Below are 16,582 nucleotides of genomic sequence, written 5' to 3' on the forward strand. Positions count from 1 at the left end.
TGTTGGCAGAAACCTGGAGAACATGTGTGGGAGTGGATTTTAAGGATTTGGAAGCAGGGTGGATGGATTATAAAGTTGGATCAGGCTGAGTTTATTCACATGGGCTCATTACGCTGAGATTACAGATTCAACATGTTGGCTTGTAGGGCTGCAAATGGTTCTGTTTGTTTGTTTGATTGACAGAAACATGGACTCAGAGGTGGCTTACACCAAGTGAGGCTGAAATGACAGAATGTCCTTGGTATCCTGCAGAGGAAGGTATTCAAAGGCTTAGGGATATTGGAACGCTGGAGTGGCTATACCAGGTGTTCTAGTTTGCTAGCTACCAGAATGTAATAGACCAGAAACAGAACGGCTTTTAAAAGGGGGAATTTGTTAAGTTAAATTTAGCTGTTAACTTACTAATTTATTAAAGCAAGGATACAGAAATGTCCAGTCTAAGGTATCCAGGGAAAGATATCTTGGTCCAAGGAGGCCAGTAATGTTCGGGGTTTCTCTCTCAACTGGAAAGGCACATGATGAACATGGCGACATCTGCTAGCTTTATTGAAGCTCCCCCAGGGGCGTCTTCCTTCTTCATCTCCAAAGGTCTCTGGCTGTGTAGGCACTCATGGTTCTTGTGGCTCTGTTGCTCTTTCCAAAATGTTTCCTGTTTTAAGAGATTTCAGTAAACTAATCAAGACACACCTGGAATGGGTGGAGTCACATCTCCCTCTAATCAAAAGTTAATACCCACAATTGGGTTATGATCCACATCTCCGTAAAGATAATTCAATCAAGTTTCCAACCTATAGTTGAATCCACAAAGTGGATCAGGATTAAAACATGGCTTTTCTATGGTACATAATTCTTTCAAACCGGCACACCAGGTAAGATCCTGGGAGAGCCTAGAAGACACACCTTTCACACAACTGTGAGAAATAAATTCATGAGAACAACCCGAGCATCCTTGAAGAGCTCTGTGATTGCATTTCTCTGTATGCCAGGAATCACAGTTGGAACTGCTGTCCCTGAATTCAATGGGGATGGGGAAATCAGGGTGGCTGGGAACAAGCAGCATTTAATCACCAAAAACAATGTGGATTTCGATGCAGGGGGACAGCCAAACCAAAGCTGCAATCAGAATAGTCTGATTTAAGGAGATCTTTATCCTCCTTAAGCAGCACTTTATCCTTATTAGCTAGCCAATTATGGCTTCCTTAGAACTGAAGTAGATGGGCAGTCTACTAGAGTCTTCTTGGATCTATAGAAGCAGAAAAGTTCTAGGTCTGGTGAGCTTCTGACTGGTATAACCAAACAGCCACAGCCCCTCAACCAGTTCCCAGACTTGAACCAGTTTATAGAACCAGAACCAGTTGAATGAAGTGGAAGCTGGATCCCCTTGATGAAGGACCCTGAGTACTGCCAAAAACCTTGTTACTCTCCCTCTTGGCCTTCATTAAATGGAGCTATGGTTATTTACCACAGTGACGGCCTTGAGAAAATGAACATAATCAGACTTTGGGGCAGCACTGTGGCTACTGGACATTGGTTCTGATTTGATCATAATTCCTGGAGATCCAAAATGTCACTGTGACCCACCAGCCTGTAGGGACTTACAAAGGTCAAGAGATCAATGGGGTTTTAGTTCAGACCCATCTCATGGTGGGTCCCCAAACCCATCCTGTGGTTATTTCCCCAGTCCTAGAATGCATAATTGGATAGACATACTCAGCAACTGGCAGAATCCCCACATTGGTTCACTACTTCATGTACTAAGGACTATTATGAGAGTAAAGGCTAAGTGGAAACCACTAGGACTGTGTCTACCTATGAAAATAGTAAACCAAAACAATACCTTCTTCCTGGAGGTATAGCTGAGATTGTGGTCACAATTGAGGGTTTGAACGATGCTGCAGTGATGATTCCTACTGCATCTCCATTCAACTGTCTTCTTCATATGGGCAGAAGCCAAATGGAACTCAGGGAATGACAATAGATTTTCCTAAACTTAATTAGGTGGTGATTTAAGATGTGCTGTCATTATTGAACAAATCAGCACATTTCCTGGCACCTGGTAGGCAACTATTGATTCGGCAAGTGCTTCTTTCCTCATATGTGTGGATAAAGACCATTAGAAGCAGTTTGCATTCAACTGACAGAGTTGGCAATAAACCTTCACTGTTCTACCATTCTGTGGACAATAGTCAGCCTCTTTCCCCAGTCACTCCTGTCCTTGCCCAATGAGCTCATGAACAAAGCATCCTTAGCAGCGAGAATGGGGGTTATGTTCTGGCTTAGCAAAATGGACTTCCACTCACCAAGGCCAATCTGACTACACCACTGCTGAGTGCCCAATCTGCCAACAGCAAAGACGAACAATATGAGCTCCCTATACAGTAACTTCCCTATGGGGATCAGCCAGCTACCTGGGGGTAGGTTGATTATATTGGCCTGCTTCCACCATCAGAAGGTCAGTGTTTTGTTCTTAATGGAAAAGGCACTAACTCTGAGTATGGATTTGCTTTGCTCTGCTACAATGTTCTGCAAAATTATCATCCATGGACTTGCAGAATGCCTTATCCACCATTATAGCGCATACATCATTGCTTTTGACCAAGGACTCATTGCATAGCAAATGAAACACAGCAATGGGTACATGTTTATGGATGTCACTGGTTTTACTACATTCCCCTAAAGAACCTGGCTTGATAGAATGGTGGAATGGCTTTTTTTATTGTCTGATTGTATGATCTCATTTATATGAAATGCCTATAATAAGCAAACTTCAAATAGATAGCTAAATTACAGGTGACCATGGCGTCAGGGAGGAGGATAGTGGGCATGATGAAGGGAAAGTTATTGTTTAATGTATGCAGAGTTTCTGTTTGAGCTGATGAAAAAGTTGAGGCATGGGTGCCAGTGATGGTAGCACAATATTATGAATAAAATTAGTGCCAATGAATTGTATACTTGAAAATAGTTAAATTGGGAAATTTTTAGTTATATATGTGTGGTAGTTAGATTTAGCTGTCAACTTGGCCAGGTGAAAGCACCTAGTTCTGTTGCTGTGGACATGAGCCAATGGTAGGCGAATCTCATCTGTTGCTAATTACATCTGCAGTCGGCTAGGAGGCGTGTCTGCTGCAATGAGTGACATTTAACTTAATTGGCTTGTGCTTAAATGAGAGATTGCAACGTAGCACTGCTAGCAGCTCAGCATTCCTCATCTCCGCACTCGCAACTCAGCCCAGGCCTTTGGAGATGTAGAAAGAAGTCATCCCGGGGAAAGTTGTTGGAACCCAGGGGCCTGGAGAGAAGACCAGCAGAGACCATCCTGTGCCTTCCACGTAAGAAAAGAGCCTCAGTGGAAAGTTAGCTGCCTTTCCTCTGAAGAACCAACAAAATAAATCCCCTTTTATTTAAAAGCCAATCCGTCCCTGGTGTGTTGCATTCCGGCAGCTAGCAAACTAGAACAATATGTGATGCTATAATAAAAATCTATAAAAGATTAAAGTAAAAAACAATTCTATCTTCAATTTCCCACTTCTCTTTCTAAGAGATAATTCATATGAGAGGGAGGAGGTGTAACTGAGAAATTAGGATTTAACAAATGACTGTGATTACCCACTCGTGATACAGATGTTTCCTTTTAGGGTCTAGTATTTTAGTATAGCCAGAAGGAAATACCTGAAGTTGTTGAATTGTAATCCAGCAGCCCTAATCTTTGATAATGATGGTATAATTATATTGTAAAAAATAAAATATAAAAAAAGTCAGTTGCGGGTATTTGTATGAATCTACTTCTGGATGTTTTGTTCTGTTCTACTGAATATGTATATGACAATACTACACTGTCTTAGGTAACCTACCTCTATCGTAGGTCTTAAAATTGGGTAGAGTGCAATACTAGTGGTCAATAAGAAGGAGGGGTAAGGAGTATGTGATGTGTGGGGTTTTCTTTCTTTTTCTGGAGTGATGCAATGTTGTGAAAATGATCATGGTGGTGAATGTGCAAATATGTGATGATACTGTGAACCATTGATTGGATACTTTGGATGGTGTGTACGGTGTGTGAATATATATCAATCTCAATAAAATATATCTTTACATTTATTAAAAGAAGGAAGCTTAGAGTCTGGTAAGGGAGACATACATGAAATGTTATTTAAATTATTCAATTATTGAGAGCATCCAGACCTCCCTTCTGGCCATGAAGCCTATTAGAATGTCAGAGCTAGGTGAAATCTTAGTTTTCTTCTAATCTAACTCTTTTGTTTCATTTAACACATGATAAAATGAATGCACAGAGACCAAAGTAGAGCAGGTATTGTAACTAGGGCTTATTCCACATGCCTACACCAACTCCTTAGAGCTCTCTGAGACCTTAATTTTACTTTTTATTTTTTTGGCACAACCCTGGACTGTCTTAATTTTATCTTTTTGTTTTTAATCTATATTAATCTTGTCTTCTCAATAAAATTATCAGTTCCTTGAGGGCAGAACAATGGGCTTGCCCATATGCCATGTACCTACAGTGCAAATTATCCAAAATATGATGCTCCAAGTTATTTGCTGGATTCTCTGAAGTCCAGCAGCAGAAGCTGTTCTTCAAATATTACTCCTTTGAATACTCTCAGTGGAAAATGTAAACTCCAGTTAGGCTTAGGCCTTGTACCTTCTGCAGACCTGTGTAAGTTTTGTCTGATGTCTTGAAGGAGAGAAAAATTAGTAATTAAAGAACAAATGTTTATTGGGCAACACTCTTATTCTCAAGTAGCTAACATCATTTTCCCATTCTCATTCTCCCTTATAAATGATAAGTAACACTTACATTCACTCATTCATTTACTAGGAAATTTTCTAAGTTATCTTAAAACACTTTCTAATGAGATGAGTCTGAAAAATAAATAATTTCTGATGGTTATGAGGAAAATAAAATAGGTTAATATTTAAATGGTAAGTAGCTGTCATGGTGGGGGAGGGGAGAGGTATTGTATACTTAAGTTAGATCAGGTATTATGGGAAGACCTTTTATAGGAGGTGAACTGAGTGATGAAAAGGAGACCCTCTTGCAAATACCTGAGAGGATCCAAGCGGATGGATCATTAAGTTCAAAGGTCCTAATGAAAGAGGAAGAGTGGAGGCAGAAAACATCCAAGAAACCAATGCCTTAGGTCATGAATACTGACCAGTGCCAGGCAAAGGATGATACCTTCACATCTACTTATTTTTTAAAACTGACAACATTGCCTTGCATTTTATTCATCTTCTTATGGATAAAGGAGGTCATCTCTAGAGAGTAAGGGTCAAGCACACGCTAACCCAGATATCTGGGAGTAGATGTACAATTATTTATAGGACCCAAGTCCAGGGCTCTAGTCACTGTATCCTCATGGCCAGAGACTCTACACTGTGGCTTAGGACAGTCTTGCTTTCTTGTCTTTTCAGCTCTGCTTAGCTATTCCCCAATAAACCATATGTCAGAATATTGGGCTTATCCTTCACATCCTCCTGCTGTGAGTCAAATTTTGGGTTTGTCCCAGTGAGAAAGAATCACTCTTGTGCAACCTTTTTCAATTAACTGAGCAAAGGGTTCCAAATTACAGGCTTTAAAAGTTCCACTTACTCAGACACTTCTTTTTTTTTCATCCTCATACTGAACAAAGAACATTGGAATGACAGTGGATTCTGGGAAGCAATTACCAAGAATTTAGGTGATGCTTTGTTAGGAGAGGAAAGATTAATCACTGTTTTCATCACTAAGGTTGGGCCATTTTGCTTTAATTGTTACACTCACTAGGAGATTTTGTAGGCCACATTGAAATGATCCAGCACAAAGCATCCAGGGCATTGGATAGAATATTTGTCTTTTGGAAATAAGCTGCTTTCTCAGTACATTAAACAATGGCCTTTATAGTATAGAACATTACTACCCAGCCACTCACCCAACCCAATTCTGTGGCAAATCTGAGGGTCCTGAGAGAAGACAAAGGGTGGCAGGAGAATGGCCTGTGGAACTCACAGCAGTGCCTATTTACAGGTTGACCTTGTAGTATTTTGGTTTTTTAATAAATTAATATTATATCTGCCTGTAGGATTAGCAGTAAAATCCAGACATCTATGCTTTGGTGGTGTAGACCGGGATTTTCCAACCCACATGCTGGGACATCTGATATGCTGAGATATTGATACAACTGTTTCATATTGATATCAAAACTGTTGCATATCCCCAGAAAAGTCATATTCTTTAATCCTGATTCAATATTGTTGGGTGGGATCTTTTGAACTAAGTTGTTTCCATGGAGATGTAACCCACCCAGTTGTGGGTGGGACATTTTGATTAGTTGGTTTCCATGGAGATGTGTCTCTACCCATTCAAAGTGAGCTGTTTACTAGAGTCCTTTAAGAGGGAACCATTTTGGAAAAAGCTTCAGAGCTGACACAGGCAGAAATCTTTGGAGATGAAGAAAGAAAATGTCCCTTGGGAAGCTGTTTGAAAGGAGAAGCCAAAAATCCCAGAAGATGCCATCCACATGCCTTCTCAGCTGACAGAGAGTGTTCCAGACCCATGGGTCTTTCTTGAGTCAAGTTATTTTTCCCTGGATGCCTTAGTTCAGACATTTTTATAACCTTAGAACTGTAAACTTGCAAGTTAATAAATTTCCTTTTTAAAAGCCACTCCATTTCTAGTATATTACATTCCGGCAGCTTTAGCAAACCAAAACACCATCAAAGGCTAACCTCATTTTTCTTCTTAGCTAGGTGGGGAATACACCTTCATAGTTTCTGGGTGGGTCATTTTGATGAAAAAACATCAAAACATGTCCATTTAAAATATTAAGATTTTAGGTTTGTGCTATTACAGGGAAAAAAACAACAACTGGTGGTATGTAAATATAAGAGGTCTATCTTTGTGTTTTAGATGATGCCAAACTTTCAGAAGTTATCAAAATAATCCTTTTAGACTATAGTGACAATATTTTCAGCTCACTTTCTTCAGTTTATAGGCTTCTTGATATGAACCCAACTCAACTTTTTCAGAGCAAGCAAAGTTAATCAAACATGAAATTTAAATAGACTTTTCTACTTAATGCCATAGCTTTGGGCAAGACCTTGCTTCTCTTTGAGTCTGTCCTGGTTTGTAAAATCGAAATGGTGATACTCCTCCTTTGGGCTGTTGAGAGAATTATGATGGAGGAAATAGGACATGATGTGTATTAAATGTTTTATTTTTTGTTTTAATGGCACAAAGTCTTGCATGCATAATAGAAAATTATTTTGAAGGACATTGAGAAGCCAAGTCAAACTATGTTTATGAAAAAATAAAGTTTAAGTGACGCTGCAGAAAGAACCTTGCATTTCACTCCATGGCCACATAGATTGTCTATTCTGCTCTTTGTACAGAATATTTATTCCTGTCTCAGGGCCTTTGCACTGGTCTCAGATAACCCCATCTATCAGGCTCTCATGGCAGACTCCTTCACATTCTTTTCGGATTCACTTTCCAGGATCCCCTTATCTAAACTCTTCCCGTGCCTGTTGTTATCTCTCACAACACCCTTGATATGTGATCATCTTGTTTCTTCTTCCATTTTCTTGTTCATTGGCTGCCTTCTCCAGTAGAACGTAAGCTCCAAGGAGGCAGTGTTCCTACCTCTGTTGTTCACCTCACTGGGCACATAGTAAGTGCTTATTAAATCTCAACTAATGAAAGAATGTACATACGAGAAGGTCTCTTCTGTCTTGAGTTAATAATTGATTTTGCAGACAGGGAGTTGTAGTACTTTAAAAACCAACCTGTTTCATATTTTTCACCAATTTTTAATTGGGGAGAAAAAAAATTTGGTTGTCTGCATATTTGGTGTTTTTTTTTTAAGTAAGCCCCTGGGAATTTGCTTTGCAGTAAATTATAGAAAAATAGGATGGGTTAACATATACATAGAGGGATGGGTAGATGTATAGCTATGGGATAAATCAATTTTACTAAAATGTTAATATTGAAATCAAGGTGATAGCTATACAGATGTTCACTGTAAAATTCTTTCAACTTTGTTGCTTGTTTGCAAACTTTCATAAACAATGTTGGGAAAGAAAGAGTACTATGTCCCTGCCTTCAGTAGCATTTTAGTCCAACCCCTCATACTTTCTGTACCTTTAGGATTGTATCAGGAGGCTTGATACTTAGCAAAGAAACCCTCAAAAAAGTTCTTTACAATATATCAATTAAGCAACAAAAAATGTGCTTATATTTGGCAAGATTTTCAACAACCAGAGTGGTGCACTCAACATGGTTAACCATAGTCTGGATAAGCAGAGTTTCTGGGTCTCTCTTCCTCCAGCGTGGGATCTGAAGGCTGATCCCAGGAGGTTTAAGTGCAGTGAGAAGAAGAGTGTGACTCATGGGTGTCACCTGTTGAAACAGGAGAAATTATTTTCTCACTTGTGATTCATAAGCCTCACTTTATGGGGGGAGGTGACCCTCTCGTTGCTGCAATGATTTCTTGTCTTTCCATCCTGTGGGCAAATGTGGCTCTATGGTTTTCTTCTACTTTGGGTGGGCCTAGGATGGGAGGGCCCGTCACTATCATCAAAATAATAAGCAGAGTGCATGGGTGTTCCTGGCTGTGAAGTCATGCCAGTAATTTGGTTTGGGACTCACAGTCATGCTGCCATGCAGGTAGCATTAGGTGCCACACCTGTAAAGGCTGTGGAGACTGGAAGTATCAGGTATATAAGTGACCTGACCAAGTTCATCATAGAATAATAAATTGAGGAGCTGAAATTATAATTTATGTGTCTGATTTCTAATTTGATCATCCTTACTTCACGCTTGAGTAAAAATGTGGGCAATTTCTCATTGCCTAATTTTACCAATGCAGTTGGCTTGTGGGAATATCTCTAATAGCTTCCCAAGAGCTGATGGAATGAGCATAAGGGTGGTTTTAACAATGGGAGAGAAGCTTCAGAGAAAATGGGGTCTACTGGAAGGCTCCCTGCAGATGGGAAAGGCAAGTTTTCCCTGCATTGAATTCATGCCACTTTGCTGCAAAATCACAAATCCATTTCTCCTTCCTGTTACTTGTGTTTAATGCAGTGTCTTCTTAGAGCTTCAGTCAGATTGACTCCTCCCACATGAAACTGCCCTGAGCTGGATCCCCAATGTTCTCTGCACAGACTCTCTCTTTTAAGACTGGTGAGTAGAAGTTGGACCCTTTCTATGATGATGCTGGACTTGTCACAAGCTCCTCCTGCCTTCCCCTTCTCCGACTGCCTGTTCTCAGCTGTTGTTCATCCCGTCAGCTCCTGGGAAACTATCAGAGATATTCCCCCAAAGTCAATGGCCTGCTTTCTAATACCACTTACTCCCCCTTTACTTTGAATTTCCTGGCATTCATACAGTGCAGTGACCGTAGAGTCAGGCAGCTCTGGGTCTAAATCTTTACCCCACTGCTTCCTACCCATGGCATCAGGCAATCAGCTTACCTCCCTCAGCTTTGGTGTTTTCATCCATAAAACGTTTAATCTATAGCACCTGCCTCATGTAAAGATGACATGGGTAGTGGCCCCCAAGGGTTTATTCGACGCTTATAGATATTGGTGATAGTTTTAATACTAGAGTTAGAAAATCAAAGTTCTTCTCGTATATTTAATAAATTTTTTTTCTGTTTAATTGGAAGGAAGTACATCAACATATTTTTAAGATCAGAAAAAAATCTTGCAATGAAAAAAAAACCTTTAAATGATTTTTAAGCTATGTATTATAAACTGAAGCTGCAGCAGTAAAAATTAAGGATCAAGAGAAACTTCCTGGTGAGTTGTTAAATACAAGGCTGAGAGAGACCAAGGAGGTTTTTTGTTTGGAGTCCCTTAGAATTAGCATCCCTTCTCCCACTTGCTCTCCCTCCCATACTTCCTTCCAGTCTCTTTATTGGTGTCTCTAACATGCTAGGGAGTCCCTCCTCTCATGGATATTGCAGTTTGGAGGGGGAAGACAATTAATTTAATTGTAAACTGACACCTGTGTTAATTGCTATGGAGCATATCACAGGAGGCTTTCGTTTGGTCTGGAAAGCCTGGCAAAGCTCCCCTAGGGATGTGATAATGGCATTGAGATCTGAAGGTAAGTAACAATAACTAGGTGAGATGGAGTCAGGGCCAAGGAGAGTGACAGAGATATTCAAACACTGGAATCAGGACAAAGAAACCGCTGGGGCCTAAGGGAATGACAGTAACATAACTCTCAGGTGTCACTTAGTTTAAAGAGGCATGAGCTTAGCTAATTAAGTCACCTTCATTCATACGCCTATAGAACAGAGGTCTATAAAGCACAAAGGAGAGAAATGAAGTGATCTGGAAGATTGATAGTCTAAATTTTAGCTCAGTTCTTGGTGGTTTAAGGTGGAAGTAGCAGGCGTTGATCCTCTTCCTCTGGGAAACTAATTGAACAGGCAAAATAAATACTCAGTCACCTGTTCCACCAACTGCAAATATCAGTCACCATGGTTGAGAGTGAAAATTGTTTGAAGTATTGAATTTAGGAAAATGATGATTTGTTTTTGACCAACAACCCATTAAGCTGTTCATCATTAAATGTATACCAAAGGAGTAAATTTTAGTTCTTACCTGGTACCTTTTAAGAACTGATTTCACATGTCTTTCCTACATTATCTGTCTAAATGAAAGTTGAACAGCAACCAACTCCATATATGGAACTATGAAGTTTGGCTGTTTTGACACTGAAGGGGGAATGCCTTGGAGGTAGCAAGTTTGTCCAAGGAGATATCTGGTTGTTATTCCTAGTGACTGGGAGAATAAATAGTGCTTGGGCATCCCTGTGGGAGTAGGAAGAGGCAATATAGAGTATCCTGCTACCACTTCCAACCCTGATTTCATGCAGGAAGAATCATCTGTAAACCTTCCAGCAGGAGAAATATGTACTCTTGCCACATCCATCCGGGGCTATTCTTAATCAAGTCAATAGAACTTTTCATTTTTTTCATCCCCTGCCCAACTCTTCCCTATTTGACACTATAGCCATTTTCAAGGATCCTCCCTCCCAGGCAACTAATTCTCATTTTCTTAGCTTTGACATGCACGGCTAACTTCCCAGGAGATGTGAATTATTAAGTATGTCATCCTTCACTGGCGATTTAATTAAGAAACAAACAAACCCAAAAGAGTTTTTTTGGTAGAGAGTTTGGAGCAAAGAAATGAATGCTTACTGGTAGGATTTCATATAACTGAGATAAACCAACAGTGTTGACTTGCTGGGACCTGGGGTTGGAGGTTTGTCTTATTGTACCTGCATTCCCTGCAGCCTGAGGTCAACTTAAACCATGTCTCCCATGAATAGATAAGAAAAAGCACAGACACTAGAATACAGTAGTAGGTACTGAGAGGGTCCACTAGTTTTTCCAGCATTGGTTTTGGTGAGATCACGCTCATCCTAAAACAAGCTAGAATAATGCCTTGACACAGCCTGTAGTCTATGAACAGAAAACAAAGATCTTTCTTTCATTGGGGTCACTCAATAATATGGTATAGTAGTTCTGCTTTGGTAGGTAGGGAATAGATGGCCAAAATTCATCCAGTGTAGACTTCAGAAGAACATAGGATCCTCTTTATATATAGAATTTTAACCTGCTTGATCAGTTGCTACTGGCATTGGATTCAGGGAGCTCCTCTGAACGACTTTACAGAAATCCCAACTTCTTCCCTTGAAATAAAAATATATATACACACTAATTATACATATGCAGGTACAATAATGAGAATCCAAACTGAGTATTGAAATATTCAAAGAGACTTTAATGTTCATTATATTCAGTTTTTATGGACCAAGAAATTTACAAATTTAAAAAGAATCAGCAAAAAATGTGTGCTCAGCAAGTATTTCTTAAGTACATGGTTCCTTTCCAAGAGCAACTGTACTCTTTCCCAACATACCCCATCAAGATGTTTCTCCTCTGGCCCACTTCATCCATTTCATCAGCAAAACATTTACCTGATTTCTGTAATTATGCCCTCTTGGCAGAGATGATCTGGCTAATATTTCTTGGTTAGGACTAAGTTCAAGAATCTACTGAGAAACTAAAACCATCAGACTCCCATTTCCGTTTTATCCCCCTGGCCAAAATCATCTGTGCTTCCTCTGTTTCTTAGAGAAAACCTGTAGGAAGGAATTATCATATTTCCTTGGGATTTGAACTCCTTGGGATTGCGCCTTCACCAGCCCCCTTCAGAGATGAGATTAGATGAGCATTGAAGCTGATATTTTGCATCATGTCTCATAGTAAACTTCTGCCCAGAGAGCTGCATATTTCTTCAAGGCCCTGTGCAAGGAGTAAACAAAATAATCAGGAGGTGAGATTCAAAGGTTAAAGGAGGCCTCTCCATGGAACATTTGCGCCTATACTTTAAGGCAACTTTGCCATTTTCAGCTGTATCTGGCTCCCAGCAGAGGAGTCAAACACTCTGAACTGTTTTTAGTAGTTAATTCACCTTTCCATTCAGGATGAGACCGGATGTTTTTCCTTCTGTATCCTGAACCGTCACCTTAGGTTTTTCTCCAATATTATTAAAAAAAGAAGTTTCTATGAGCATTTACCTGTATACCACCCCAGCTATATCCACCTATTCAGGCTGTTTTACAATGTGAAAGATATTTTTCTAGACTCTGTGAATGCAACAATGAATAGGACAGAGTGGGCCCTGTCTAATTGGAGTTCTTGGTCTAGCTTGGGAGACATATGTGCAACAGTTTATTACCCCATATGTTATCTAATCACAATTAAGATAAAGAACATGAATGAAGAGAACCAGGTGCTGCAACAGATATAGTCTTGGGGATGAGGAAAGACTGATATGAAGAGAAGACATTTAAGACCAGCCTTGAAGAGTGAATGACAATTGACAAGGTGATGTAGGGGAAGGTAGTAGCTTGGAAGAGCATTGCAGGCAGACTGCATCAAAGGAAATGTGTTGGCCAGGGACAAGGAGTTTTCTAATAAGGAAGGGAGGTCAAATACCTGGCAGGTACAAAGGCAGGTGGAGACCTGTGGTGAGTCTGCAGTTGGAATTGTAGGCCTCATTCATGATTCTCTTTTTCCCCCCCCAAGCAAGAGAAATCTTATAGAAATTTTAATTTCTCCACTTGGAAACAAAATGCATGTACCACTGACTGTTAATCTGATGGGCTCACGGTTCTTTAGGAAATTGCATATGAATGCCTAAAGGAGAAAGATGGACTTTCAGTACCCACAGACCCACAGTTTTGGTCAGTCACTATAGCTAGGTTCACACATTGCAGTTCTGGCAGACCCTACAGGTCTAAGTTTTCAACCCTGGAGCAGATGATCTAAGAGTCCCTTCCACCACTTAAATTCTAAAGATGCAAAAGGCCATGTGGGTGAAAATCTTAGAAAAAGCTTCAAATCTAGTAAGGCAGTAAGTGTTTTCCCAAGAAGTACCTACGTAGGAAATAGGTAAGGGGGATTATTGCCATCATGGTAGTTATTATTGTTCCCTGTTGAGCCTTGTGTGCATGTGGGTCAAAGAAGTGCTCCTTAATCAATCACTTTTGGATGAACGCTTCAAAAGCCAGTGAATAGTCTTGGGACCTGCACAGAAGGGCAATGAGAGGTATGAACTGAGAGAATATTTTATTACCTGGTGATATCTCCAAACGCCTTTAACAAGGACTTATTCACGTACTGCAATCCATGCTTCTCACACAGTGACCTCACCAGAGGTGCCACTTTGTAATAATTATGTCGTGGCATTGTGGGGAACAGACTGAGGAAATAGACGAGAGAGGTAAAAAAAAAAAACTTAGACTTAAGGAGAAACTCAATGGTGTTTTCTTTTCTTACTGCCAAATAAAATCTTATCAGTAATACAGACCCAACCTTAACCTTGCCTAATAATTTTTTTTTTTTCTGAGCAGCTCAAAAACTCTGGTCTGAACACTATCATCGTAATCAGGTAACACCTGCATGAGCTCTGTGGGTGGCAACTATTTGGAAAATGATAAGAGAATAAATTCTATGCCCATTAAATGTGCTTATTTTTGGCCAGGTCAAATAAAGTACATAGAGTTATTGTTCATTTTGAACTCTCTAGAAGAGCTGGAGATCTCTCTCTCTTTAATCTTTCATCCCCTACCCCATTCATAGATGAGTATTTGATAAGTTCTAGTCATAGTTTAAGGAGAAAGGTCCTAAGGGACAAGAAGTGAGGAGATGTGTATTCTTATCCAAAGGTTTTCCATTCATCAGCCAGATCACCTTCATGTGTTTTAACCTTGTCTTTGATAAAATATCAATAATAATCCTTTCTTGTTTTGCTGAGGCTCTTAAGAACCAACATGAAAGCAAAAACAAGAAAATCTAGAAATAGGTATAAGACCTCTTTCCTTCTCTGACTATCCTAGAAATGGCTATACAAAGAGGATCCAAGAAAAGGTCTTCCCCAAATATTCTGGAGAGATTGACTCTCAAAGTTTCCCTTTAATTTTCTTTTTCTTTAAGAGAACATGTGTTCACATAGCTAATCCATTGGTGAAGTACCACTAGATACCATTGGAAAATCTCCTCAGAGACTGGATTTCGTTGCTGATGAGTTTGTAATGTCAGTTCTAAAGAGATAAAAAACTTGAATTAAATTATACTGCAGTTTCAACACACCTTGGCTACCCAAATGGCATAATTTTTCTTGGGTTTCATCAATGAACCAAATGAAAAGAAAACAATTATCAATTTCTGGAAATTAGAAATTGAGTCACTGGTACTTTTCCAATATTCCACTCCATTTACTTTTAATTGTCATGCCTCCTTCATTTCTTCCTCCTTCCCTTACTATTGAGCCTTCTAGAAAGATGGCAGCCTTTGAAGGATCCTGGCCCATTTTTTCCCTCTGAGACCCTGAGGGTTCTGCTCTGGCCTTTATGGGCAGGGGACCTCTTATAAGTGACTGTCTTTGCTTTTATCATGATCTGTTTTATTACTCACTGGTGTTCAATTTGGAAGTTCAGATGTCCAGTGAACCAGTCATTGAAAAAGGACTGTTCAATATTACAGGTGGCCAAGACCTGCAAAGAAAAAGCCTTACATGAGATATAAATGATCAAGCATCTAGCAAAAAAAAAATGTTTATTTTTTATTCCATCGACCATTCAACCAATATTTATCATGAACATAGCCTGTATAAGACACTCTCAGGAATATAAAAGATAAGTTTTATATCCCAGGTCTCAAAGAGATTAAGGACAAAAGGACATTTTGCTAAGAAGTATCTATAAGACAAGACCTATGAAAGAGTATGTAGGAGTTGAGGGGACTAAGCCACTAGCAGACCTTGGCTATGGAAAAGGCTAAGGAGTGGTGACTGAGGACTGGGTGTTTGGTAGAATTTGGTAGGTGACAATGGCACTGTAGGAATTAGAGTCCCATAGGGCAGACTGGCAAGACTTCTAAATGATGGGTGAAGCATTCAAGGGTTCTAACAAGGACTCTGTGGATAGAAGTGTATTTCAATGTAAGTAGCTTCTTTTGTAATCTCGTGTTTTTTACTTTGTGCATTTAAAAAACATTATCTTGAAAATATGTTGACCGGCTTTTCCAAACTGCCAAGAGGGCTCATCATATAAAAATAATTAAAGATGTTCATGAACATCATCTTATTCACACACTTTCAGGGTTTAATTCTAGCTGGTGCTGGTGCTATTTTGAATGTTATTTTTGAAGTGCTCTATGCCAGTGTTTCTCAAAGTGCAGCTCAAAGAATCTTGGGGTTCTGCAAGATGCTTATCAGGGAATACACAAGGTCAAAACCAACATCTTAATAATCTAACACATTATTTGCCCTTTTCATTCTCATATTCTCATCCTTGGACAGTAAAATTTTCCAGAGGCTCATAAACATGTGATGATACCATCACTCTGATGTTAATATGTGTTGGTCTTATTCTTGTTATTTTTAAATGGATAAATAAACATTTAAAAATCTCCCAGTTTTAACTTCAAATAGCAGTGGACATAACCTACGTAAATAAAAGCCTTTAAGGTTCTCAATAATTTTTGAGTGTAAAGTGATCCTGAGACCAAAAAGTTTCAGAACCACTGCTGTACATCCTCCAGAGGCTCCACTGAGTTGTAGGTGTCACCTTGGAGGAGGAATTAGGAGAATGACTGGCATTCCCTGTCAACTGTGACATGGTTCAGTGGAGGGGACATTCACTTAGAGTGTAAAGGAGTTTGGGGATAGTCCTGACTGTTTAACATTAATGGCATGTCTGGAGAGGAGGCCATTTCTCCTCTTGCTCTGCTTTATCTTTTAAATGAAATGAGACAAATCCCAGGGTCCTTCTAGATGTAAAATTATTCTGTAATTCTAGGAGTCTCACATTCACTTGGTGGAGTGCCATGCTTCAAGAGACTGGGTCATGTGGGGTTTTGAGAAGGGTTTAGGAAAACTTTTCTGTAAAGTGTCATATAGTAAGTAGTTTAGGTCTCTGTCACAGCGTGACTTTGTTGTAGCATGAAAGCAGCCACATAGAATATGTAAATGAAAGAACATGGTTATGTTCCAATAAAACTTTATT

General features: G+C 39.5%; 1 protein-coding gene across 1 annotated transcript in view; it reads right to left on the bottom strand.

Annotated features, from left to right (window-relative positions):
• Positions 1 to 11,769: 11,769 nt before the first annotated feature.
• The window catches only part of LOC143646840 (fatty acid desaturase 2-like protein FADS2B), a 34,169-nt gene continuing 29,356 nt past the window's right edge, over positions 11,770 to 16,582 (bottom strand). The window contains exons 10-12 of the mRNA XM_077116241.1: positions 14,991 to 15,070; positions 13,651 to 13,776; positions 11,770 to 12,314 (exon numbers count right to left, since the gene is read on the bottom strand). Of these exons, the coding sequence (XP_076972356.1) occupies positions 12,263 to 12,314; positions 13,651 to 13,776; positions 14,991 to 15,070 (258 nt within the window). The 3' untranslated portion in view covers positions 11,770 to 12,262. The remainder of the gene's footprint in view (positions 12,315 to 13,650; positions 13,777 to 14,990; positions 15,071 to 16,582) is intronic.

This window comes from Tamandua tetradactyla, chromosome 9 (genome assembly GCF_023851605.1).
Source record: "Tamandua tetradactyla isolate mTamTet1 chromosome 9, mTamTet1.pri, whole genome shotgun sequence".
Lineage (NCBI taxonomy): Eukaryota > Metazoa > Chordata > Mammalia > Pilosa > Myrmecophagidae > Tamandua > Tamandua tetradactyla.